The 25,864-nt window shown below is 37.9% G+C and overlaps 1 protein-coding gene across 2 annotated transcripts in view; it reads right to left on the bottom strand.

Annotated features, from left to right (window-relative positions):
- Positions 1-25,063, bottom strand: part of VAMP4 (vesicle associated membrane protein 4) — a 47,922-nt gene extending 22,859 nt beyond the window's left edge. For both annotated transcript variants that reach the window (XR_012515069.1, XM_003925373.4), the window contains exons 1-4: positions 24,898-25,063; positions 21,361-21,475; positions 9,527-9,573; positions 3,469-3,519 (exon numbers count right to left, since the gene is read on the bottom strand). Coding sequence is in view for 1 of the 2 variants with exons in the window: in XM_003925373.4 (XP_003925422.1) it covers positions 3,469-3,519; positions 9,527-9,573; positions 21,361-21,426 (164 nt within the window). In the remaining variant the exon portion in view is untranslated. The remainder of the gene's footprint in view (positions 1-3,468; positions 3,520-9,526; positions 9,574-21,360; positions 21,476-24,897) is intronic.
- Positions 25,064-25,864: the final 801 nt, after the last annotated feature.

The raw sequence follows: 25,864 nt of genomic DNA, 5'->3' as shown, positions 1-25,864 counted from the left end.
TTTGGGAGGCTGAGGTCGGAGGATCTCTTGAGCCCAGGAGTTTGAGACTGGTCTGGGCAACAGCGGGAAACCCTGTCTCTATAAAAAATTAGCTGAGCATGGTGGTGCATGCCTGAAGTTTCCAGTACTCAGGAGCTGAGGTGGAAGATCACTTGAGCCCAGGAGTTTGAGGCTGCAGTAAGCTGTTACTGTACCACTGCACTCCAGCCTGGGTGACAGAGCAAGGCTTCTTTCAAAAACAAAAAAAACTCCTAAAAGAAAATATTGATTTTCATAGTTAATATCCCCATCTTCTGGTCTTTTAAGGTACTGCTTACAAAAGAAGTTTTAAAGTTGGGCTGAATTTTTGCAACTATATATATATATATATATATATATATATTGCTGTTATACTGTGGAACATTCCCTGGGGTGGGAGTTGGGGGAGGGAATCTTATAGAAGTTAAGCTGGTCTGACCAAGGCTATAGTTAGGAGATTCCCTACCGCTAACACAGAATGTCTACAATTCACTAGAGTGGCATTTATAATGCTGTTATGTGATTTAAAAGCAAAAGAAATGTAATCCTGCTAAAAATTTCTGTCTGCTTATATAAATTAAATCTTCCCTACTTTGGAACACAGACTTCATTCCTTTGGAGCTGGTATTTCCAGGTGGTCCGTCCTTATACTTTATGCTTGAATAAACTCTCCTTATAAACAAAACAAAATTTGAAAAGCAAAGGAAACATTCCAAAGAGAAGCATAAATTTTATGTAGGCATGTGAATATTTAAAAATTTTCCTCAAGAAAATTCTTTAAGAAGTGATGTCAAGTATTTTTTTGTAGAATTAATCTGTTATCAACATTAATAACTGTGGTCAATCAAGTTCAAAGAAAGCAACGATGTTACTAATCTATGCAGTAGGAAATACTCTGTATAGAAATGTTATAAATTAAGTTATAATTACAGCTTAACTAAAGAAACTGACCAGTGTTAGCAGTTTTGGGTACCAAAGTAATGCCAGAGATTTGTCTTTGGGTAAGTTCTGTGGCAAGTTGTGCTCCTCCATCTTGGGCACGCTGGGTTGTCATGCCCTGCTTAGATAAGCATTCGTCAAGGTTTAATTTGCATGCTTGATCAATGACCTTCTTCTAACTAAATCCAGCAAGCTTTCAGCTCTAGAGCAAGAAACACTATACTTAACAATCCCTTACTATTCTAAAATTCTGTGATCACCAAAGTTACTATATTAATAGTTTAATGCATAAGTATACACGTACAAATTCATGTGTGTTTCGCATTTACTAACATAGACATATATTCTTTAATGCCTATTCTGTAAAACTGGTAATGGTTTGGGGATTCAGCTGGAAAATCAAAAGACCCCAATCGGCAACAATCCTTATTAAGTTCACTCTTCAGAAGGATATCAGACAGGTAAGAAAGCATACTGGCAGGACAAAAAATAGGTGTGTCATCAATGGAGCCCTCTTCTCTAGTGGCAGCTTAGGTATGAGAGAACATGTGAGTGGATACAAAAGTCACTCTGGCTCAGTACAGGAGAATGGCTCAGACATTACACACTGGCATACACATATGCCATATAGGCTTGAACTACAGCTAATTTAAGTATTTGTAGAATGCTTGTGATCTCCCTGAGAATATGAGAGAATGAGTGGCTCATGAGGCCTTCTTCCATCCACCTCCCTGTTTCCCTTATGAGACTATCATAAGATAGTTTCTTATCACCTCCCAGGTTCTGAAGAGGTATAAACTTTCTGCAGGCTACATCTGAAGACTATAAAAACCACAGTCTAGAAATAGCTCCTTTGCTTGCAATAGGGTATCCCCACAATTTGTATTGCAGCCATTGGTGCCCCTGCCTCCTTTTTTTTTTTTTTTTTTCCTCCAAGAGAAAGGGGTCTCACTTTGTTGCTTAGGCTGGTCTCAAAACTTTTGGCTTCAAGCAATCCTCATTTAAAGGAGAATCCCAGAGTAATAAGATTACAGATGTCAAACACTGCACCCAGCTGTATCATTATTTTTGGTATGCAGGACAATGACCCTGAGAGCTACTAACTTTGGCTACTCTTCCTTTTACTATGCAAGTGATAACGTGCATCTAAAAGTGGCTTGTTATATCTCTAGTCAAAAGAGACTTGAAACAGTACAGATTCTCTCTTCTACTGGCCTTGAAGAAGCAAGCATCATGAAATCTATAGCTGCAGAAAATAAATTCTGTTAACTACCTGAATTGGTCATACCTGGTGAAACACTGATTGCCATCTTGTTAGACCTGAGTAAAAGACCCACCTAAGAAATGCTTGAACTCCTGACCCAAGGAAACTGTGAGATGAGGAATGTGTGTTAAGCTGCCAAATTCATGGTAATTCGTTATACAGCAATAGAAAACGAATACACCCAGTCTAGTACTTGTAATCATTTGTTGGTTCTTTGGTTCCGTATCTCAAAATCCATTAGTTAGAATTAGGCTAAGTATGGAAATATTTCTTCACACCAACAGCTACCTAAATAAAGCACAAGTATCTCACCAATAACTAGATACTCCATTATAGAACCCTTCCCACAGTGTGCCATCTATACCCAGGATTAGGGTAGTGACTATTATCCCTCCTTAGGTCTTGAACCTGAGCCATGCAATTCACCTTCCACAGTTGGTATTCATAGCTTGGTCAGTTCCAGAGCCTTCCTCAAATGACTCACTGCTCTGTCCATTCCTTATCCTCTCCTGTCAGTACTCATATCTTTTCAACATTAGACACATTCACTATAGCATCGTATCCCTATCATTTATCACCAAATAGTATACATAGCAAAGGTTTTAAGCCACAAATTAATTAGCCATAAAACTTAGATCAATATATGGGCTATGATAAACAAGAGATGAAAAAAATTCTGGAAGTAGATAAAAACATGCTGTACATCAACAAATTGTATTACCTTGATTATCATTCTGAAAATAGGAATAATTTTAAAACAAAAATAGACCTTTATACTATGCTAAATAAATGGATTTGACATAAGGCAATCAAGTTATAAAAAAACCCAACAATCCTGTATTTCCTTAGCTGTAATTCTGAGAAAATAAAAAGAATTTGGATTTTATAAACCAGTAGTTATATTTAGTATATAAAGTAAGATGAATTAGGTTTTTACAACCCAGCAGTTGTATTTAGTCTTCATCAGGGGTCAACAACTTTTTTCTGTAAAGAACCAGACACTTAGCAGATATTTTAGATTTTGTGAGGCATAAAATCTGCCATAGCTTTGTCCCAAATACTCAACTTTGTTATTGTAGCTTGAAAGTACCTATCGATAATATGAAAACAAATGGGCATGGCTATGTCCAATAAAACTTTATTTACAAAAACAGGCTGCAGCCAGATTTGGCTCACAGGCTGCAGTTTACCAGTCTCTAGTCTACACAGAAACATGCTAATTATTTAAACAAATGAACAAAACTTACTGTTTAATTTTATCATTTCTAGGTCCAAATCTCGGTCCAGATGGTCCCCTTCTGAAAACAAGTACATACCAAGTACATATTAGTAGTGATAGCATTAAAACAAGGCAAACAAAAGAAAGTATATACAAATACAATCAAGCTGAACTCTAAACATGAGTCAGTCATTTATCATAAGGGACCACATTTTACTGATACTGGTGAAAGTGAGTAATAGGTAATCATGTCTTTACTTCACTGGTACTTACTTATAGCCATAATTAAGCTAATTCTTCTGAATGTTAAAACTTTCAGAGAAATTAGGGTTTATATTATCTTATATAACAAACTAATACAGAATTTGTTCTGATCATTAAACTCTGAAATACCCTAACTACTTAACTGCCAGTGAAAATTAATATCTTTATGGTCAATTGTAGAACTAAACGCGCAATTCACTTTGAATGTAGACTATAATGAAATAAGGAAACTACAAAGTGAAATGCTGATTGACAAAAATGGATAGAGAGAAAAATTCATTCAAAACACTAACAGTTTTTATTTTTGATTACTCATCTTAAACTTATCAACACAGCAAAAGGGAAATGCAAGAGATTTAAAAAATTAACATTACTCAAATTATTATCTCCTTATTGTAGCTGAGTGTATATCACATCTTAACCAATCCATTTTAATATTCTTGAAAACATTTGGATATTTAAAGTAATTATGACTTCTGGAGATAGAGTATAAGATATAAACTACAAAATAAAAAGAAACTAGGTTCTTAAATTTCAGGACATATAGCAATTTCTAAAGGAGGTGAAAAAAAAGAGTAATTGATAAAAAGTGTTTGGGAAAAAAAACTGTTTACCGAAACTTATTTAACATAATGTTTAAGTGTGAATATATCACCTTGCCTTAGTTCCTCTAAGCTTTTTCCTTAAAGTCTTTAAAGCTCCAACTAAGCCTCAAAATACTGGAACAGTATTCCATTCCAAGATGATGTTAATCATTGAATTTCATAGAGAAAACTAATATTCTGAACCAGGGACCATTCCTAAAAAGTAGGCAAGAGCTTACAAGAGCCGGTCAACTGAAAAACCAGGAAAAGCAGTCATTAAATGAGGTAGTTATCAAGTAAAACAGAATCTGAAAATTAATGAATAAAAATTATCTGCACTGTAGGTTTAAAAAAAAGCAGCAGCTATGTCTGTTTCATCTATCAAATAATGGGACTTCAAAATACTTATAGAAAAACACAAAATCAAAAGCTGGTTCTCTGAAAATTAATACTTGATAAACTTCTAGTTAGACTGATCAGGAAAAAAGAAAAGAATTGTAAATCCTATTTTACAATCCTATAAATTAGTAATAGGAATGGAAGAGGGAACATCACTACAGACAAATGTACCATGGTTATGTAAGATTTATTAACAGAAACTAAGTGAAGGATAAATAGGAACTCTCTATACTATCTATGCAACTCTTCTGTGGGTCAAAAATTATTTTAAAAAAAAATTCCCCCCCAAAAAATTCCAGGAGTAGATTTGTTCAATAGTGAATTCTACCAAACATTTAATAAAGAAAAAATAAGAATTGTATGCAAACTCTTCTGGAAAACTGAAAAAGACATAACTTTCCTAACTCATTATCTGGGGCCCATAAGAATCTACTGCAAAAACCAGGTAAAGACACAAGAAAAAGACATAACTATCAACTAACCAATGCCTCTAATGAACATAGATGTAAAAATTCTTAACAAACTGATTTCAAAAATGTTTTAAATGAATAATACATGATGACCAAGTACGGTTTATAACAGGAATGCAACGTTGGTTTAAAATTTCAAAATCAATCAATATAATTTACCACGTTCAAAGACAAAAAAAAGAAAAGCCATATGATCATCTCAACAGATATAAAATAAATGCTTGACAAAATCCAACATCAACTAATGATAAAAACTCTTCACAAACCAGGAATAGAAGGAAACTTCCTCAATCTGATAAATCTACAAACAACAACAACAACAACATGCAATGAAAATTAAACCTAGTATGAAAGAATGAATGCTTCCCCTAAGGGAGATCAGGAACAAAGCAAGGACATTCTCTCTTACCACCTGTACTCAATATTTTTCTGGATGTTCTCGTCAGACCAATAAGGCAAGAAAAAGAAATAAAAGGCAAACACATAGACAAGGAGGAAATAAAACTGTCTTTATTTGCAGAAAGCATAATTGTTCATGTAAAAAATCCAGTAGAATCTATAAAAACACTACCAAAACTACTAAGTGGGTTTAGCAAGATCGTAGAATACAAGGTTAATTTTAATTTACAAAAATAATATTTATACTAGCAATGAATATGACATTTTAAAATTGTGAAACACCTCTTGAAATGTCATTTTTAGTAGCATCAGAAATTATGAAATACTTAAGGATCAATTTGACAAAGAAAAAAATGCAACTACTAGGCATTGAAAACTACAAAATACTTTTGAGAGAAATTAAGTATCCAAATAAATAAAAAGATGCCATTAATGGGTCAGAAAACCAAATACTGTTAAGATGTTAATTATCTCCAAATCGATCTATAGGTTCAATATAATCCCAACCAAAATTCTAGCAGACTTTTTGTAGAAACTGACAAGATGATTCTACAATTTATATGAAAATGCTTAGAGCCTCCAATAGCCAAAAGAACTTTGAAAAGGTACTGCAAAGTTGAAGGATATACACTACACTACCTCACAACTTACTGTAAAGTTGCAGTACTCAAGATAGTGATTACTGTGGTATTGATGTAAGAAAGATACATAGAGTCCAGAAATAGAGCCGCACATATACGGTCAATAAATTTTTATTGTGGTAAATACATATAACATAAAATTTACTATTTTAAACATTTTTAAGCATACAGTTCTGTGTAATTCACTTAATGAACTATCATCACCATTCATCGCTAGAACTTTTTCATCTTGCAAAACTGAAACTGACTCACCATTCCCCTTCTTCTTGAAGGCCCTGGCAAACACTATTCTATTTTGTGTTTCTATGAATTTGACTACTCCAGGTACCTCGTGTAAGTGGAATCATGCAATATTTTTCCTTTTATGACTGGCTTCTTTCATTTAGCATGAAGTCCTTTTTTTTTTTTTTTTGTATTTTTAGTAGAGACGGGGTTTCACCCTGTTGACCAGGATGATCTCGATCTCTTGACCTCGTGATCCACCCACCTCGGACTCCCAAAGTGCTGGGATTAGAGGCTTGAGCCACCGCGCCCGGCCAGCATGAAGTCTTTAAGGTTCATCCATGTTTTAGAATATTTCAGAATTTCCTTCCAAACTTTGTAAGGCTGAATAAATTCCATTTATATATATTCCATATTTTATTCATTCTTCTGTTGATGAAAATTTGGGTTGTTTCTACCTTTTGGCTATTGTGAATACTGCTACTATGAACATGCATGTTAATTTTTAAAAATTATTTCAAGAACTTTACTTGGTGTCTCCCTTTAACACACAGCAGCACAGTGGCTAGAAGCTGCATTTTAAACAGGTGTGCTGGTTTGGTTGTCAGGCCCTTTGGAAGGTATACAGCATTATTTGGGAATTGACCTCTGGTGGTAAATTGTTGGTCCAAAGACTTAGTGTTTCTCACAAGGGTAACTACCTTACATTAAGGTACCCATTTATTTACCCAAAACATCTGGCCTTCTTTTCTTTTTTTTTTTTTTTTTTTTTTTGAGACGGAGTTTCGCTCTTGTTACCCAGGCTGGAGTGCAATGGCGCGATCTCGGCTCACCGCAACCTCCGCCTCCTGGGTTCAGGCAATTCTCCTGCCTCAGCCTCCTGAGTAGCTGGGATTACAGGCACACACCACCATGCCCAGCTAATGTTTTGTATTTTTAGTAGAGACGGGGTTTCACCATGTTGACCAGGATGGTCTCGGTCTCTCGACCTCGTGATCCACCTGTCTCGGCCTCCCAAAGTGCTGGGATTACAGGCTTGAGCCACCGCGCCCGGCCTGGCCTTCTTTTCAATATTGAGTTCCTTGGTGTAGAGGCTTGTGCTATTAATTTTAGCTACTCTGGTGGGGAGGTTGAAGCAGGAGAATTACTTGAGGTCAGGAGTTCAAGACCATCCTGGCCAACATAGTGGACCCTGTCTCAGTCAGTCAGTAAATCAATCAGCAAAAAATTAAAAAACCTGAGTTCCTTTCTGAGGGGTAGTTACTGCTCTAGTCTAAAGCTTTTCACTACAAGTAGCATTGTAGGCAATTTGTTTTGTGACTCTATGGAAATCTTATCACTCACAGAAAATTAGCTCCCCACATTATCTGGCATTCTGCCAAAAATGGTACTATTTTCTGTTACTGGATTTGCTGCTATCTATATTGTAAGCATTTTTTTTTCATTGTTTTAGATGAAGTCTTGCTCTGCTGTACAGGCTAAAGTGCAGTGGCGCGATCTCAGTTTACTGCAACCTCCGCCTCCCGGGTTCAAGTGATTCTCCTGCCTTAGCCTCCCGAGTAGCTGGGATTACAGGTGCACACCACCATGCCTGGGGAACTTTCACATTTTCAGTAGAGATGGTTCACTGTGTTGGCCAGGCTGGTCTCAAACTCCTGACCTCAGGTGATCCACCTGCCTCAGCCTCCCAAAGTGCTGGGATTACAGGCATGAGCCACTGTGCCTGGCCAGGTTTCCACTAACTTGTATAAAATGTTTTCATATGGAAAAAAAAAAATCCCAGCCTCTACAAGAAAAGCCATAATATTTTAACAAAGAGGTAAATGTTTTCTCTCAGGCATATATCCCTCTACGTCAATCCCCAGAGAAAACTCCCACAATAATGTTGTCCCTCCTGACTTTCCAAGAGAAATAAATCATATATCTAAACAAAAACCTGCACACAGGTTTACATATAAGAGCCAAAAAGTAAAAACAACCCAAAAATCCACACACAAGTGAATGCATAAACAAACTGCAGCATTCATACAGTGGAATACTACCCAGAAAATTTTAAAACCCAACTATTAACACATGGATGAATCTCAAACACTACACTGACTAAAGCCAGGTTTTTAAAATGGGGCATACTGCATGATTTCATTTATAAAAAAATTTTTAAAAATACAAAGTACAGTGACAGAAAGCAGATCACCACTGGTGGCCTAGGGACTGGGAGAGCAGTAGATTACCAAGGGTTACGAGGAAACTTTCAGGGCAATAGGTGGTTCATTATTTGATTCTGGCGATGATGTCACAGGTATACAGTTCAGTAAGTTCCCCCTCACCCCCAGTTTTGCTTTCCACAGTTTCAGTTACTCATGGTCAACTGTGGTCTGAAAATATTAAATGGAAAAATTCCAGAAATAAAAAATTCAATAAACAATTCAATTTAAAACAAGTTTTAATTGTGCACCATTCTGAGTAGCATGATGAAACCTCACGTTGCCCCACCTTGTCCCACTTGAAATGTGAATCATCCTCCCTTTGTTCTGCATATCCACGCTGTATATGCTACCCACCCCAGGAAGATGTAGTTATCATCTTCTTGGCTTCATGATCCAAGACCACCTAAAAATAGATTCTCCTTCTGACATATTGTCAGAGGTCAATAGTACCTAACGTTACGTTGCAGTGTCTACATCCTTCACCTCACTTCATCTCATCATGCAAGCATTTTATTATTTCACATCATCACAAGAAGGGTGAATATAGTATGATACTTTAAGAGACAGAGAGACCATATTCACAAAAGTTTTATTATAGTATATTGTTAAATGTGTTCTATTTTTGTTATTAGCTATTGCTGTTAATCTCTTACTGTGCCTAACTTATAAATCAAACTTTATGACAGGTATGTATGTATAGGAAAAAAACATAAAAGTATAAGGTTTGCTACTCTCTGTGGTTTCACACACCCACAGGGGGATCTTGGAATGCATCTCGCATGTATAAGGGGGAACTAAAGGGAGACTACTGTATGTCTGCCAAAATGCATACTGTATACTTTAGATATATGCATTTATTGTCAATTACACCCTAATAAAGATGTTAAAAAAAAAACTTACAGAAAAAAGTCCTCTTCTTCATCTGAATCATCTTCCAAAAGATTTCTCTGTCAAAAAAAGAAAAAGACTTGAGTTTTCAGATTCAGAGGGCTTATAAAATGTCACAGAGAAGTAATGAAATAAGTTCTATACTAGTGAAATTTCTTAATACCAAGTGTCCATAAAGAAGGGAAAGTAATTACATATCCTTCACTGGAAGCAAAAAGATGTGAGACAACATTTACAAACTTTGCAAAGAAAATGCTCCTAATTCTAGAATCCTGTAGCTGACTAAAAAAGGTAGAAAGGTCACTGAATCTGGTATTGGAGTGAGGAACTGCAGTAAACAGGAGGGAACAAGTCCCCTCTCCTTCCTTCTGACTTCCAGTGTCTGTCTATTGGCAGAACTTAACAGGGAGCCAGGTGGAAAGAAGAAATGTAGTTTGTGGATTCCAATTGCAGGATCAGAGAAGAGTATAGAGGGATAGTTTGGAGCTGAGGACAACGGCTTAAAAATTGGCATTTTCTACTTTCTAGCTACTCTATTCACAAACAGCCCCCTAAACAAATTTGAACTTTCAAACAAAAACAACTGTAGACTTTTACAACATACAACAATTTTCCTTAAAATGAGGACAGTCTCACCTTCTCCCCCAAAAGGGAAGACATAAAGCCCAAAAGGAGGCTAAAGAAGAGCAACAGCCAGACCTTTTCAGACACACAAGAACTCAAACACTATACAAGTTGAGAATCCTTTATCCCAAATGCTTGACACCAGAAGCATTTCAAATATTGGATTGTAGAATATTTGCATATATATAAGGAAACATCTTGGGTATGGGACCAAAGTCTCAACACAAAATTCATTGTGCTTCATAAAGACCTTGAGTTTCAAATATACCTTACATACACAGATAGCCTGAGGGTAATTTTGCACAATATTTTAAATACCTTTGTGCATGAAACAAAGTTTTGACTACAACCCATGACATGAGGTCAGGTGTGGAATTTTCCACTGTGGCATCATATTGGTACTTAACAAGTTTCAATTTGGGAGCATTTTGGATTTTCAGATTAGGGATGCTCAAATGGTACCACTTGTTGTAAGCAGAATAATGGCTTCCCAAAGATGTCCATGTTCTAATCATCAAAACCTTTTTGTTTTGTTTTGTTTGAGACAGAGTCTCTGTCGCCCAGGCTGAAGTGCAGTGGTAAGATCTCAGCTCACTGCAAGTCTGCCTCCTGGGTTCAAGACCTTCTCCTACCTTAGCCTCCCAAGTGGCTGGGAGTACAGGGCCTGCCACCATGCCTGGCTAATACAATCACCAAAACCTGTGACCGTGTTATCTTGCATGGTAAAAGGGACTTTGCAGATGGGATTACAGATCTTGAGAGGGAAAGATCATCGTGAATTATTCATATGAGCCCAATGCAGAGGTGGGGGGAAAGGGAGGGAGGGGGAGGGGGAGAAGGAAAAGGGAGAGGGAGAGGGAAAAAGAGGGAGAGGGATATTACATTGATGGTTTTTAAGACACAGGAAGCCTCTAGGAGCTAGGAAAAGCAAGAAAACAGTTTCTTCCCCAAGGCCTCCAGAAGGAACACAGCCCTACTGGCACCTTGATTTTAGCCCCATAAGCTCATTTTAGACTTCTGGTCTCCAGAACTATAAGACAATACACTTCTGTTGTTTTAAGTTTGTGGTAATTTGTAACAGCAGCAACGAGAAATTAATACACTACTCTTTCTGAGGAAATTCCTCAAGGAATTTCACTAGCCAAAAGAAACTCAAAGATTTTAAGACTGAGGTGGATACAATCAATAAATCTAACACAATGTATGGTCAAATCTAAATAGCTGACAATAATGTGACTGTAAATGATAAGTTAAACCTTTTGAAAAAAAGAATATATATTATCAAGAAAAGCTTAAAAAGAATCTAAAATTTCTCCAACAAAGCCCAGAAGCTGGGAGTGGGAGAGTGAAGTGAGGAAGTGAAAGCATTGCCAACATACTCATCTTGACGAAGTGGAATGGAGCAAGGGGAAACAGGACTAGAATTAAAAAGGAAAACAATGGAAGCGGCTTAGTTTTTGGTATGTTGACAGAGAACATAGATTTACATTACCATTAAAACATAAAGTTAATAACAAAAGAGGGAAGGAAGGAGGGAGGAAGGGAGTAAAATATCTGAATATTAAGGAGGGAGATGAGTAAAAATAATCAATCTAGCCTAAGAGAAGGCATAAGGAAGGAAAATATAAGAAATATAATGAATATCACTATATCTAATCAATGTATAATATATGACATATACTAAAGAGTAAAAACATGAAAGAAGGATGTATTCAATATTCATTTAACAAGTATTTTTGAACATCTTTTATGTGCTTCTATGTGCACTAAGTACTAAGCACCAGTTTTGAACAAAATAGGCAAAGTCTGAGCTCTCAGAAAAACAGGATTGTGACAAATGCTATGCAGAGAATTGAAACAGTAACGGGACAGAAAGCGATGAGGTGACTACCTGAGATTAGGCTGTCATAAAAATCACTCTGAAGGGGTGAAATTTAAGCTGAGATCCAAATAACAAAGAGCCAGCCAAAGATCAGGGTGAAGAGCATTCACTGCTGGCAGGACTAACTGGCTAGCACAAAGTCCAAGTGTATTAGTTATTCACAATAAATGTGACTGGTTGGTATGTCCCTATTTAATAACAAAAACCGTATGTGCTTAGGGTTCAAAAAAATTCTAGCCAATATCTGTTTACAAGAAATTCACCTAAAACAAATATCAAATAAAGGATAAAGAAAAAGGGGGTAGAAAAGATATCTCAGCAAATTCTAACAAAAAGAATGTTACAGTTAGCAATATAAAGAGGAATTTTAGGACAAAGCATTAAAAAAATCAAGTAAGTTGATTTTCCAATGATAAAATAAATGTACAATCCATCAAGAAGATTTAATAGCAATGAATGTTTATATACCTACTAATACAGATTAAAATATCTAAAACAAAAGCTGCTCAAATGATAAGAAACAGGTACATCAAAATCATAGGGAAGATTTAATATACCCTTCAGAGATGGAGAAACCAAATACAAAAAGTATCTAGAACTCTGAAACTAAACAACAAATTTTATTTTCCTTTATGGGTAAGCCATAAAGGAAATTTAATAAATTCCAAAAAATAGAAATGACACATCATGTTCTCTGACCATAATACAATGGAAATTAAAACAAATAACAAAAGCAAGTTTTAAAATATTCTTCTCAGCTGGGTGCAATGGCTCACACATGTAATCTCAGTGCTTTGGGAAGTCAAGGTTGGTAGATTGCTTGAGCCCAGGAGTTCAATTTCAGCCTGGGCAACATGGCAAGACCCTGTCTCTAAAAAAAAAAAAAAAAAAAAAAAAAAAAAATTAGCATGGTGTCTCATGCCCATAGTCTTAGCTGTTCAGGAGGCTGAGATGGGAGGATCTTTTGAGCCCAGGAATTTGAAATTACAGTGAGCTATGATCATGCCACTATACTTCAACCTGGGTGACAGAAGGAGACCCTGTCGCAAAAAAAAAAACCTCATAAAAAACAAGAACACTCTTCTTATGAACACTTAGGTAAATGTAAATAAAGGTGATTAAACTATTTTTAAATGAAAGACACTGAAGATCACAGGTCAAAAACTGCAGAGTATGGCCACAGCAGTATTAAAGGAAAACGGAACCTTAGATATATTTTGTTATGAAATCACAAAGATTGAAAATATAAAATAAATATTTAACTCTTAATAGTTAACTCTTAAGAGGGGTAAGTTATTCCTAAACAACACACAACTCTAGAAATCTGAAAGAAAAAGATTAGTGTATTTGATTATATAAAAATTTAAAACTTCAACATAAGACACCAAAAATAAGATGAAAAATCAAGCAAGAAACTAGGAAAAAAACATCTGCAATACACTTTAAGACAAAAGACCTGATGTCGGTATTATCGAAAGCTTTGAGGGAGAGAGATCCAAGATGGCTGCTCACTAGCAGCTCGGGATTGTAGTTCCCAGAGAAAGCACAAAGAACAAGAGGACGCCACACCTTCACATGAATTCTTGTTGCTCATGCACCAGGAGATTCCCAGCAGAGGAGCCCCACGGGTCGCCAGCACGACCGGCGATGCGGTTTTGCCGGCGCCTCGGGGCGTTGGTTCTTGGTGCAGAGTCAGAAAAGCACCATCAATCTTAACGCCACTGATTTAGTCAGTGCAGTGGGTTGCTCAGATTTCGGCGCTGAGGATCAATAAGTTGGATGTCCACTCGGAAATCCAATTACAAAGACGGTAATTATAAAGACCACAGATGGATAAATCTACAACAAAGGGAAGAAAACAGCCAAAAAAAGGCTGAGAATACCGAAGATCAGAATGCCTCTCCCTCAGCAGGGGATCACAGTTCCTCATCAGCAACGAAACAAGGCCTGATGGAGAACGAGTGTGTTCCAATTACAGAAGCAGGCTTCAAATGTGGGTAATGAGAAACTTCTGTGAATTAAAAGAACTTGTTCAAACCCAATCTAAAGAAACTAAGCACTTTGAAAAAAGGTTTGACGAAATGTTAACAAGAATACACAATTTAGAGAGGAATATAAGTGAATTGATGGAGCTGAAAAACACAATAGGAGAACTATGTGAAGTATGCACGAGTTTTAGCAGCCGAATTGATCAAGCAGAAGAAAGGATATCAGAGGTTGAAGACCAACTCAATGAAATAAAACAAGAAGACAAGATTAGAGAAAAAAGGATAAAAAGGAACGAGCAAAGTCTTCAAGAAATATGGGACTATGTGAAAAGACCTAATCTACGCTTGATAGGTGTACCTGGATGTGACGAAGAGAATGAATCCAAACTGGAAAATATGCTTCAGGATATTATTCAGGAAAATTTTCCCAACCTAGTAAGGCAGGATAATATTCAACTCTAGGTAATACAGAGAACACCACAAAGATATTCCTCAAGAAGAGCAACTCCAAGGCACATAATCGTCAGATTCACCAGGGTTGAAATGAAGGAGAAAATACTAAGGGCAGCCAGAGAGAAAGGTCAGGTTACCCACAAAGGGAAGCCTATCAGACTTGCAGCAGATCTCTCAGCAGAAACCCTACAAGCCAGAAGAGAGTGGGGACCAATATTTAACATCCTTAAAGAAAAGAACTTTCAACCAAGAATTTCACATCCAGCCAAACTAAGCTTCATAAGTGAAGGAAAAATAAAGTTTTTTGTGAACAAGCAAGCACTCAGAGATTTCATCACCACCAGGCCTGCTTTACAAGAGCTTCTGAAAGAACCACTACACATAGAAAGGAACAAACAGTATCAGCCTTTCTAAAAAATACCAAAAAGAGCATCAATATAATGAAGAATTTACATGAACTGATGGGCAAAATAGCCAGCTAATATTAAATGGCAGCATTAAACTCACATATATCATTATTAATTCTGAATTTAAATTGACTAAATCCCCCAATCCAAAGACAGACAGGCAATTTGAATAAAAAACTAAAACCCATCAGTATGCTGCATCCAGACCCATCTCATATTCAAGGATACACAAAGACTCAAAACAAGGGATGGAGAAAAGATTTACCAATCAAACAGAGAGCTAAAATATATAAATAAAAAGCAGAAGTTACAATTTTTGCCTCTGATAAAATAGTCGTTAAAGCAACAAAGATCAAAAGAAGCAAAGAAGGACATTATATAATGATAAAAGGATCAATGCAACAACAAGAAGAGCTAAAGATCCTAAATATATACGCGCCCAACACAGGACTACCCAGACATACAAGACTAATAAAGAGACTTAGACTACCACACAATAATAGTGGGAGACTTTAACATTAATATTAGACAGATCAATGAGATAGAAAATTAACAACGATATCCAGGACTTGAACTCAGATCTGGAACAAGTAAACGCAATTAACATTTATAGATCTCTCCACTTTAAATACACAAAATATACACTCTTATCAGTACCATATCATATCAACTTAGAAGTTTAAACGAAATGTTGGTTGGCTCCTTGTTTGTTATTCCCTTCCCTCATTTTCTTTTATGTCTCCATTATTAAGGACAATTATAGGCATACCCATATCTAGACTGCATTCTAGCCCGGGCAATAAAGCAATACCCCCATCCTCTCTCCCTCTTCCTCTCTTTCTTCCTCTTCTTTATTCTTTTTCTTATTATTAAAAATAAAATAAAATAAAATAAAAGCTTTGACAAACTAGTAACAAAAAAAGACATGATAGAAAAAGAATAGGAATACATATTTCCCAATAGAAGACATGGTCAATAACCACATGAAAATGTTAAAAACCAGTAATATTCAAGAAAATGCATTAGGTCATTTTTAAAATAAATATTTGTTGAGTGATATTTTAGCTAACAAGTAACAGACAAGCATTACATTTATAGTTTAGTTTACAGCTGGGCATAATGGCTCATGCCTGTAATCCCAGCACTTTGGGAAGATGAGGAGGGAGGATCACTTGAGTCCCAGAGTTCAAGACCAGGCTAGGCAACATGGCAAAACCCCGTTTCTACCAGTAATAATAATAATAATAATAGTAAGGCATGGTGGTGTATGCCTGTAGTACACGCTACTTGGGAGGCTGAGATGTGGGGACTGCTTGAGCCCAGGAGGAGGCTGCAGTAAGTCATGATCATGCCACTGCATTCCAGCCTGGGTGATGGAGCCAGATCCTGTCTCAAAATAATGATAATAGTAATAATTTATTTGGTTTAGAGGGTAATGATACTAAAAATAAGGTATGTTTACTATAATTGTACACTGAGAAACACACATGAAAACCAATGACTTTTCATACATTCATTGAATAATAGGGATGCAGTGTCAAAAAAGAATAACAGGACACAATGAGATAATAATTTCATACCCACTAGGCAGGTAAGTATTTGTGAGGATGTGGAGAAACTGAAGCCCTCATACATTGCTGGTGAGAATGCAAAAACTGTACAACCACTTTGGAAAACAGCTGGGCAGTTCTTCAGAAGGCTGAACATAGAGTTACTACAATACTCAGCAATTCTACCTTTAGATTATACCCGAGAGAAATAAAAGCATGTTCAAACAAAAACTTGTATGCTAATATTCATAGTAACAGTATTCAAAATAGCCAAAAGTAGAAAAAAATCCAAATATCTATGAACTGATAAATGGATAAACCAAATGTGTTATATCAATATAAGGGGATGTTATCTAGCAACAAAAAACAGTAAAGGCTGGGTGCGGTGGCTCATGCCTGTAATCCCAGCACTTTGGGAGGCTGTGGTAGGCGAATCACCTGATGTCAGGAGTTCAAGACTAGCCCGGCCAATATGGCGAAACCTTGTCTCTACTAAAAATACAAAAATTAGCTGGGTGTGGTGGCAGATGCCTGTAATCCCAGCTACTCAGAAGGCTGAGGCAGGAGAATCGCTTGAACCTGGGAGAGAGAGATTGCAGTGAGCCAAGACTGCGCCACTGCACTCCAGGCTGGGTGACAGAGTGAGACTTTGTCTCCTCTGGCCAAAAAAAACAAAAAAGGAATGAAGATAAAAGGCTATATGTTATATGACTCCATTTATATAAAATGTCCAGAACAGACATATCTATAGGTCTGCAGTTGCTTAGAGGCTGAGGGGATAAAGGCAAATGGAGGATGACTGCAAAAGTGTACAGCATTTCTTTTTGGGCTGATGAAAATGTCCTAAGATTGACTGTACTGATTGTTGCACAACTCTGTGAATATAATAAAACTCTCTGAATTGTACACTTTAAATGGATGAACTGTATGGTATGTGACTTGTATCTCAATAAAGCTATTACCAAAAAAGTATAATAGGAAAGAGGATCAAAACTTTTAAAAGGTTTTAAAAGTAACTTATATATTATTTGAACCAATCAGTTATCAAACGTCATAATATAATAAACATTGAAAAGTGGATCTCTATTTAAACAGTCAATTTTGTTCAGTTCTGGTGTCTAGTAAACTTTTTTTCTCAAATAAATTACAGTAATAATCAATGAAGAATATAAGGAAAAAGTGATAAAATTACAGTCTCAGCAGTGGAACTTACTGAAGAGTACATTTTAAATTTAAAAATATATTCATAAAGCTTATTTATTTGTATTACTTTTTAATTTAAGGTTTATTATTGTTTTTCTTGAAGTAATTGTTCCTGACCTTGTTAACAGGATAGGCTTTATGTACTATTTAACCTGATTTCCAGAAATATTATTAAACTGGTATTTAATATCTGAAAATAATAGTTGTGTCAATATTTTCTCAGGATTATGACCAATGTGCCATGAGACTGTGATACTGATATATCACGCCTGGCCTTGATTTTTAAAAAGCAATAGTATTCAAGTGACTATGTCCTTAGCAGTGATTCCATTAAGTGAACAACAAATTTATGTTTAGCAGTTACTGTGAGAAAGAAATATAGAACTTAAGAAATACGAATCGTTTAAGTTCAAAATAATGCAAAAATAAAACTTTAAAATTAATGAGATTTGTATCAATTTAAAATTATTAATTAATATTCTCTTGGCCGGGCGAGGTGGCTCACGCCTATAATCCCAGTACTTTGGGAGGCCGAGACGGGTGGATCATGAGGTCAAGAGATCGAGACCATCCTGGTCAACATGGTGAAACCCCAACTCTACTAAAAATACAAAAGTTAGCTGGGCATGGTGGCGCACGCCTGTAGTCCCAGCTACTTGGGAGGCTGAGGCAGGAGAATTGCTTGAACCCAGAAGGTGGAGGTTGCAGTGAGCCGAGATCGCGCCATTGCACTCCAGCCTGGGTAACAAGAGCGAAACTCGTCTCAAAAAATATATATATATATATTCTCTTGTATACTATACACTGAATTTGGCCACAACCTTCTCTGCTTTACATACATTTTTCAAAGTTAACATAAATTGTATGAATTACACACAAGTTCACAGAGGTAATTTTACTACATACATTTCCACACTTCAATCCTCATCTTACAAAAAGGCAGGTGTGACTTAGAGGCTCTCTGTCCAGGACTGAGGTATTTACCTCACATATCTCAGATATCAGTCAATCAACTGGGAGCATTTATTGATCAGCTTCCAGGATATTAATGCTTTGCAAGCATCTCTGGATAAGTGACTAAACATTTCCTTGGGGCAATGCGAAAGAGGCTCAGATTATTCTAACTGATGATTTAAAAAATATTTCAACATGCTCTGTGCACGCTGATCACTGAATATTCATCAGGAGTCTTTTCAGCTTGTACTGGATGCACATTAAGTCTGTGTTGTTTTACACTGAGTTCTTATATAGGCTCACAATTGCTATCATTTACTTTAACAAATTGACATTTATTCTCTGAACAGGTTTAGTATTTCTCCAAATCTTCTGCTTTGTAAAAACATGCTTTGTTTTTCTTTTTGAGAAGGAGTCTCACTCTGTCACCCAGGCTGGAGTGCAATGGTGCAATCTCAGCTCACTGCAACCTCTGCCTCCTGAGTTCAAGTGATTCTCCTGCCTCAGCCTCCCAAGTAGCTGGGATTACAGGCGTGTGCCACCACACCCGGCTAATTTTTGCATTTTTGATAGAGACGGGGTTTCACCATGTTGGCCAGGATGGTCTCAATCCTCTGACCTCAAGTGATCCACCCACTTTGGCCCAAAGTGTTACAGGCATTAGCTACCATGCCCAGCCAAGACATGCTTTTGATAGTCAACCTTCAGTGTATGGAATTCCAGCACAGATATGTCAAATTTTCTGAATCACTTTTGCTTGAAGGTTTATCTTGAAAGATATTAAAGAGAGTCCCCCGCCCCCCGAAAATAAAAGAGACCCTGGATTATCCCTGTGAGTGATTTCTCAATCCCTGATCATCCTCTGTCTTCTCTCTGCCAGAGCCTTCCCAGTTCAAACAGACTTGGTTTATTTCCTCAAGGCATTTCTCAATTCCTTACAGGGAGAAATAGCTCAAGCAGACACTAAGAGTTCACCATGGTGTGGAAGCAAAGATAGATAACCAAAATTGTTGAAACTGCACCAAATGCTGGTAAGCAGTTGAAATTATGGCAAAGAAGGAATAATTGGATTTGGCAACATGAAATCATTGGTGACTCCTTAAAGTTTATTTTTAAAAGTTTGCTAGGAATTAGTCTATTGGTGGATTCTAGTCCCCATTTAAAAAACAAACAGGCTGAGCACAGTGTCGAATGCCTGTAATCCCAGCACTTTGGGAGGCCAAGGCAGGTAGGTCACTTGAGCTCAGGAATTTGAGACCAGCAAAACCTCATCTCTGTAAGAAAAACAAAAACTAGTCAGGTGTGGTATCATGCACCTGTAGTCTTTGCTACTCGGGAGGCTGGGGTGAGAGGACAGCTTGAACCCAAAAGGTGGAGGCTGCAGTGAGCCATGATTGCACCACTGCACTCCAGCCTCAATGACAGAGCAAGATCTTGGTCTCAAAAAATAAAAACAAACCATCAAAAACACGCAAAACCCAAAAAGCTGTACAAAGGGTTAGAATCTGGGGAAGAAAAATGTTTTCTGCATTGTACTAAAAGAAACTTCTAAGTCATAAGATGGTGGATAGCATGGATAATATGAAGTTCTGAGGTTGTCCAAAAAGAGCATGTAAAATAAAGTAGACTAAAAGCTTTCCAAGGGCACAGACTGAGTCTTCCAATTTTTAGCCCAGTGCCTAGCACATAGTAGGTGGGCAATAAATATTTGCTGAATGAATCAAGACAAGAAGGGAAGGAAGGAAGGCTTCAGAATGGTGCATTAAAAAAGATAAGAATGCAAATTCTTCTCCCCAATAAATATGTATTGAGTACTTATTTTAAAAGTAATTGCCTACAACATTCATGTAAAATGTCTTTCAGAATGCTGCATAATTTCTAGATTTATATATATTTGCACAGAATGTTCTGGAATAAACTAGAAATTGAAGCATTATATGAAAGATACTCTGGAACCTAAGATAATTATAGGTCTCGAGACTTTTATTTGCAATTCCAAAACCTAAAAGCTTCTGAAAATCCAAAGGTTTTGGTGGAAAATCTGACCTGAATTGATGTTAGCTAGTTTATTTATACACTTTTATTTACATAGTTAGATATAACTAAATATAGACTTCAAGGAGAAATATTAATATTTTTGAAGGCACTGGTCCAGGCCCCAAAAATGCTGTTACATAATGTTCTTAACTTTCTAAAATCTGAAAAACTCCAAATATATTCAGCTTCAAAGTTCTTAGTAAGACATTGTGTATTCGTATAAAACTCCCTTTCAAAAACTAGAAAAAAGCTATGAGAATGATTTGAGCAATAATGAAAGTAGAATTCTGAATTCAGTTGTGTCACCAATCTAACATGTTTTTTAATACATTTACTATGAAGAAAACAAATATGATTATAATACAGTCATAAGCTTTAGATTTTTTTCTGTTATTAATTTTTGAGACAGGGTCTTATTTTGTTGCCTAGGTTGGATCACAGTCCACCACAGCCTTTACCTCCTAGGCTGAGGTGATCCTCCTGCCTTAGCCTCTCGAATAGCTGGAACCACAGGCACGTGCTACCATGCCCCACTAATTTTTAAAAAATTTTTATAGAGATGGTGTTTCCCTATGTTGTCCAAGATGGTCTCAAACTTCTGGACTCAAGCTATACTGCCTCAGCAACCCAAGTGCTGTGATTGTAAGCAAGAGCAACCACACCCAGCTGCTTTTCTTCTATTATTTACAAAGTGAATGAAAACATATTTTGAATCTTTTGTTTTTAAAGCTTAAGATTCTGAACTTACCCTTTCACTTTTCACAGAACCTGTGACATCATCATCATTGAGGTGGCGCTTAAACTTGGGAGGCATATTTTTCCCTTGTGAAATGCTTTTCACTTCTCAGCAGAATAGTCACCGCCTTAAAGGGAAAATAAATTTCATCAGACTTGAGACTTCGGGGTATAAGCTAAAGTACTTAAAACAGTATACAAGACCCTGTATGATGGGGACTCCCTCATTTTTCTGACTTTAATTTCTCCCTTCTTGCTTGTTTCACTTCAGTGACTGGGGGCTCCACGCTAGACCTCAATACGTAAGAAATAGTTAAAACTATGAGAAAATGGATGTAACTGCCCTAAGAGAACATGTGTAAGATATGAGACTTATAATTTTTATAAAATGAAAAAGCAGAGAATAGAAGGAAGATGTCTCAGTGAGCAATTTAAAGTTGGAATCAGAAGACAGGAGAACATGTCAGTTTCTCTCACTCTTAGTTGGTTGCCTAAGCAATGATTTGGTTCCCTCATGTGTAAAATAGTAATTTTCAGGCTTCTGCACAGAGTTGGGATGGTCAAATCAGATAATACATGCAAAAATATTCTGCAAACTATAATGTCCCATTGATGTTCCATTAAAAGGGGTAAGTTTGGTAATATTGTGATTTATAAAATATATATATTTGGTCTTAATCCCCATTTCCTGACATATCCTCGGAATCCCTGCAGTGATGTGTCCTGTGCATGCTAATAAGATGACTAGTAGCTTAGCCCCTAGATAGATTCAAGATGGAGGCTGGTCACAGAAAATCCTAGGCATGATTAGAAGACTGGGACTTTTCAGTCCCACCTGCTAGCCTCCTAGGAAGGGAGGAGGCCTCAAGGTTGAACTGATTTCCAATGGCCAATGATGTAATCGATCATGCCTACTACTGAAGACTCCATAAAACCCAAAAAGGACAGGGTTCAGAGGGTTTCCTGATAACTGAACAAGCAGAAGGTTCCTGGATGGTGGCACACTTGGAGGGGGCACGGAAGCTCTGGACCCCCTGCCCTATGCATCTCTTCCATCTGGCTGATCTCTATTTTTTGTAATATCCTTTATAATAAACCAGTAAATAAAGTGTTTCTCTGAATTCTGTGAGCCACTCTAGCAAATAAATTGAACACAAGGAAGGAATTTTCGGAACTCTGATTTATAGCCAGTCTGTTACTGGAAGCACAGGTAAAAACACCTGGAACTTGTGATTGGCACCTGAAGTAGGGAGGAATCTTGCAAGATTAAGCCCTCAACCTGCAGAATCTGATGCTATCTCTAAGTATATAGTACCAATTGAATTAGAGGACACCCAGCTGGAGAATCTGATGCAGAATTGCCTACTTGCTCGTGAGGAGAAATCTTTTTGGGGTCAGAGGAGTATTCTGTATTGAGAGAGAATAGGAGAAACTCAGTTTTTCTTTCATCAAAACAACTGGATTAAACAAAGCTAGTTTTCTTTACTACAGAATGACTCAAATCCTCTTACATGCTAATATGCATTGCGACTTTCTAGGAAAATGCTTGCATATGCAACATATTAAAAAATTTTTAAGAAAAAGTTGCTCTATGCAAATAATGAATTTTCAGTATTTTGTACTAGATGGTAGATGAATACTCAGCAATTAAGGATAGCCTAGAAATACTGAAGGTTTTACTATATGCTAGGCACTGTGCTCAGTGATACACGTGCATTTTCTTTCAGTCTTTATGATGCTTCTTTGAAGTAGGCATTAAGAAACCAGCAGAAAACTAAAGTTTAGTAATGATAATGTTAGTCACTACACTCATTGAAATGGCAGAGATACAGGCCTAAATCAATCAGAGGCAATGCATTATCAGTTTTCATCATTTGTTCAATTAGTTGGCCATCAGGTTTAGATAATTCTGTTCTAGAGCAACTCATTTCCCAGGAACAACCCAATAGTCCTGTTTCCTTCCCCACAAGAAGAAACATTTAGACCTTTAAATTACGTAAAATTAGACATCAGAAAGAATAATCCCAAAGTCTGGTTTCCTAAACCAAATAAAAGTAATTATTTTAAGTTAGCTGCTTGTCAAAACAAATGGCCACAAACACTTTTCTTTGATAAGAAATGCTTCCAAATCAGAAATTATTCACTTGTAACAAAAAACAAACTCTTGCTGCCTAACAGCTCTTGAGTTCTTGGTTCCAAAGTATTTCTGTCACATACATCTGGCCCTTTTATTCCTCATACTTTGATTTCAGAATAATTCATTTATGCAGAAATGTAACAGAATGCATGGAAAAAAAAGATGACAAAGCAAATTACTGAAGAATTTGTGCTTTTAACTGTATCTGTATTTAGATTTTAACCCCATGCAAAGAGGCTGCCTCAACATCCCAAAGCAAACAACAGGCAGACTTACATAATGCGTTTATGAGACACAGAGTAAAATTACAACCTTCAGGATGAGCAAACCCCATATTCAGGTCTCTTAATCCCAAGAAACCATGTCCAACAAATAGAAAACCCATCCACAAAGCAGTAGACAGATTAATTAGCTACCCTGATGAAATCTGATGTTATTTGCAACTGCTCATTATTTATTAGTATCTGATGATATGGGTATCCAACAACGAGCAGAAGTAAATCATGCTCAGAAAGGAGTCTAGGATATAGTCTGCTTAAGATTTCTCCTACAAAAAAGACGTGAATTCAGGTGTTTGTGACTAGGTATACACGTAAATAAGAGAGCCATCATGTACTTCCACATTGAGGATAGACCACCACTATACAATTCACTTAAACAGCCACATCATCGTATGCTTCTTATGCATCAGCATATACTTAAACGTTTATGTATGAATTTTTGTAAGCAGTACGTTATTTAGTCAACAGCTTTGAATCTGGGCAGAGGCTCTCCTTTTCCCAGCCTCCATTCCCTTTTAACTCCTCTTCCTTGTCTGTCATCAGCGTCTTGCTCGATGCAGTTTCTTAGAAATAAAGTGACTTGGATGGACACAGACCAGAGATGTTATTCGCAAAACCTGTCAAGTGTAACGATTCACCTCCACCTTCTGGTCATTATAAACACAGCAGGGTTGGCGCTCTTTCTCCTGAGCCCTTTAAATACACAATTCCAGGCAGCTCTGCTCACCCCCCAACACCCAATCTGTCGCACCAGGCCACGTCCCTCGAAGTATCTGCTCCTAACGTTGGCCCTTCCTGCCCCATGGTACTCCCTGGCACTCCTGACTGCCTCCCACTCTTAACAAACCTTCCCCATCCATGGCACTGTTCTCTTCCCATCGCCCGAGAGGACCCCTCAATTCCAATTTTTCTCCTCTCAACTACTCCCCGTCCGCACACCTCTGTCTTCGTCTTCCTTCCTCACCGTACCCCCGGCCCCAGCCTTTTCTCACTCTGGGGTCCCTGCTTAGATCCCCGAAGCCGGCTAACCAGCCCGACTCGGACGTCGGGGGGCGGCGAGGCAGGGGCGTCATGTTCATTTCCTCCCTTCTCACAGCAAGCCCTCCCGCTGGGAACAGGCCAGCGCCAGTACCTGAGGCTCCCGGGGAACTCCCGGCAGCTCTCCCGGGCGGGCGGTGCTGAACGGGCGGGGGAAGGAGTGGGAAGCTGAGGTAAAAAGCTGGGAGAAGGAGGGGACGGTGGGTGCGGATCCGGCGTCGGCCGCAGCGTCGCTGCAGCGCCTCCGCTCATCGAGCCGATCGGCACTCGGCGGCGTGGCGCCAGGCGGAGGGGGCGGGTCCAGGGCGCGGAGATAGTCGAGGAAGTCGATTCCGCCAGGCGCTCTTCAGTTGGAAGAGCCCTGACCCTCACGGGTTTTAGATGAAGCTCCTCCCTGTGCTTTAGGGGATGAGCGACCACTGGTTCTCCAAGTTCCAGTCGGGATCCGGCGTGCTTGGAGGGCGTTTATGGGAGGGGTGGGAAACTCAGAACTGCTCGGGTCGGGGTGGGTGGCTGGAGTGATAGGCGTTTACAAAGAAGGTAGCGCTTTGTGCCAGATCCGTCCCTCGGGCTGACTACGTTGTTGGGTGGCAAGAGGGGTGGCTCGCGGCTCGAGGACCTGCTTCTGTTTCGTCTGGGGCCTTTTCTGAAGAAAGAAGTTCTGTTTGATCCCCTGTTTACAGAATTAGAGCTGGACTTGGAAAGAGATGTTAATTGTTCCTAGGTCAGGCTCCTCCCTTTAGGTAGGAGAAATACCTGGTTCAGAGAGGAGATTGACTACACAGCTAGCTTAGATAGATAAGGGACGAGGGCTCCGTGTTCTTTTCCCGGTATCCGTTAGTTGTAACCTGAAAACCTTCAGGTTTCAGGGAAATCGCCCTTGCCTGGCCATTCTGCTGCTCTGCCCATGCTTCCCTCACTCCCTCCTCCTCCGCCCAATTTGGTATCATATTTAGATATCCAAGCCCACAGTAGCTGGCTACCAAAAACAATTCCTAATTTTGTTTTTCCGTTCTCTTATTTATTATCCATTCCTCCTACGCCCCAGCTGGATTATTTTA

The sequence above is a fragment of the Saimiri boliviensis genome, chromosome 19, assembly GCF_048565385.1.
Source record: "Saimiri boliviensis isolate mSaiBol1 chromosome 19, mSaiBol1.pri, whole genome shotgun sequence".
Taxonomy (NCBI): domain Eukaryota; kingdom Metazoa; phylum Chordata; class Mammalia; order Primates; family Cebidae; genus Saimiri; species Saimiri boliviensis.
The sequence above is the reverse complement of the archived record's forward strand: the minus strand, read 5'-3'. Positions and strand labels throughout refer to the sequence as shown.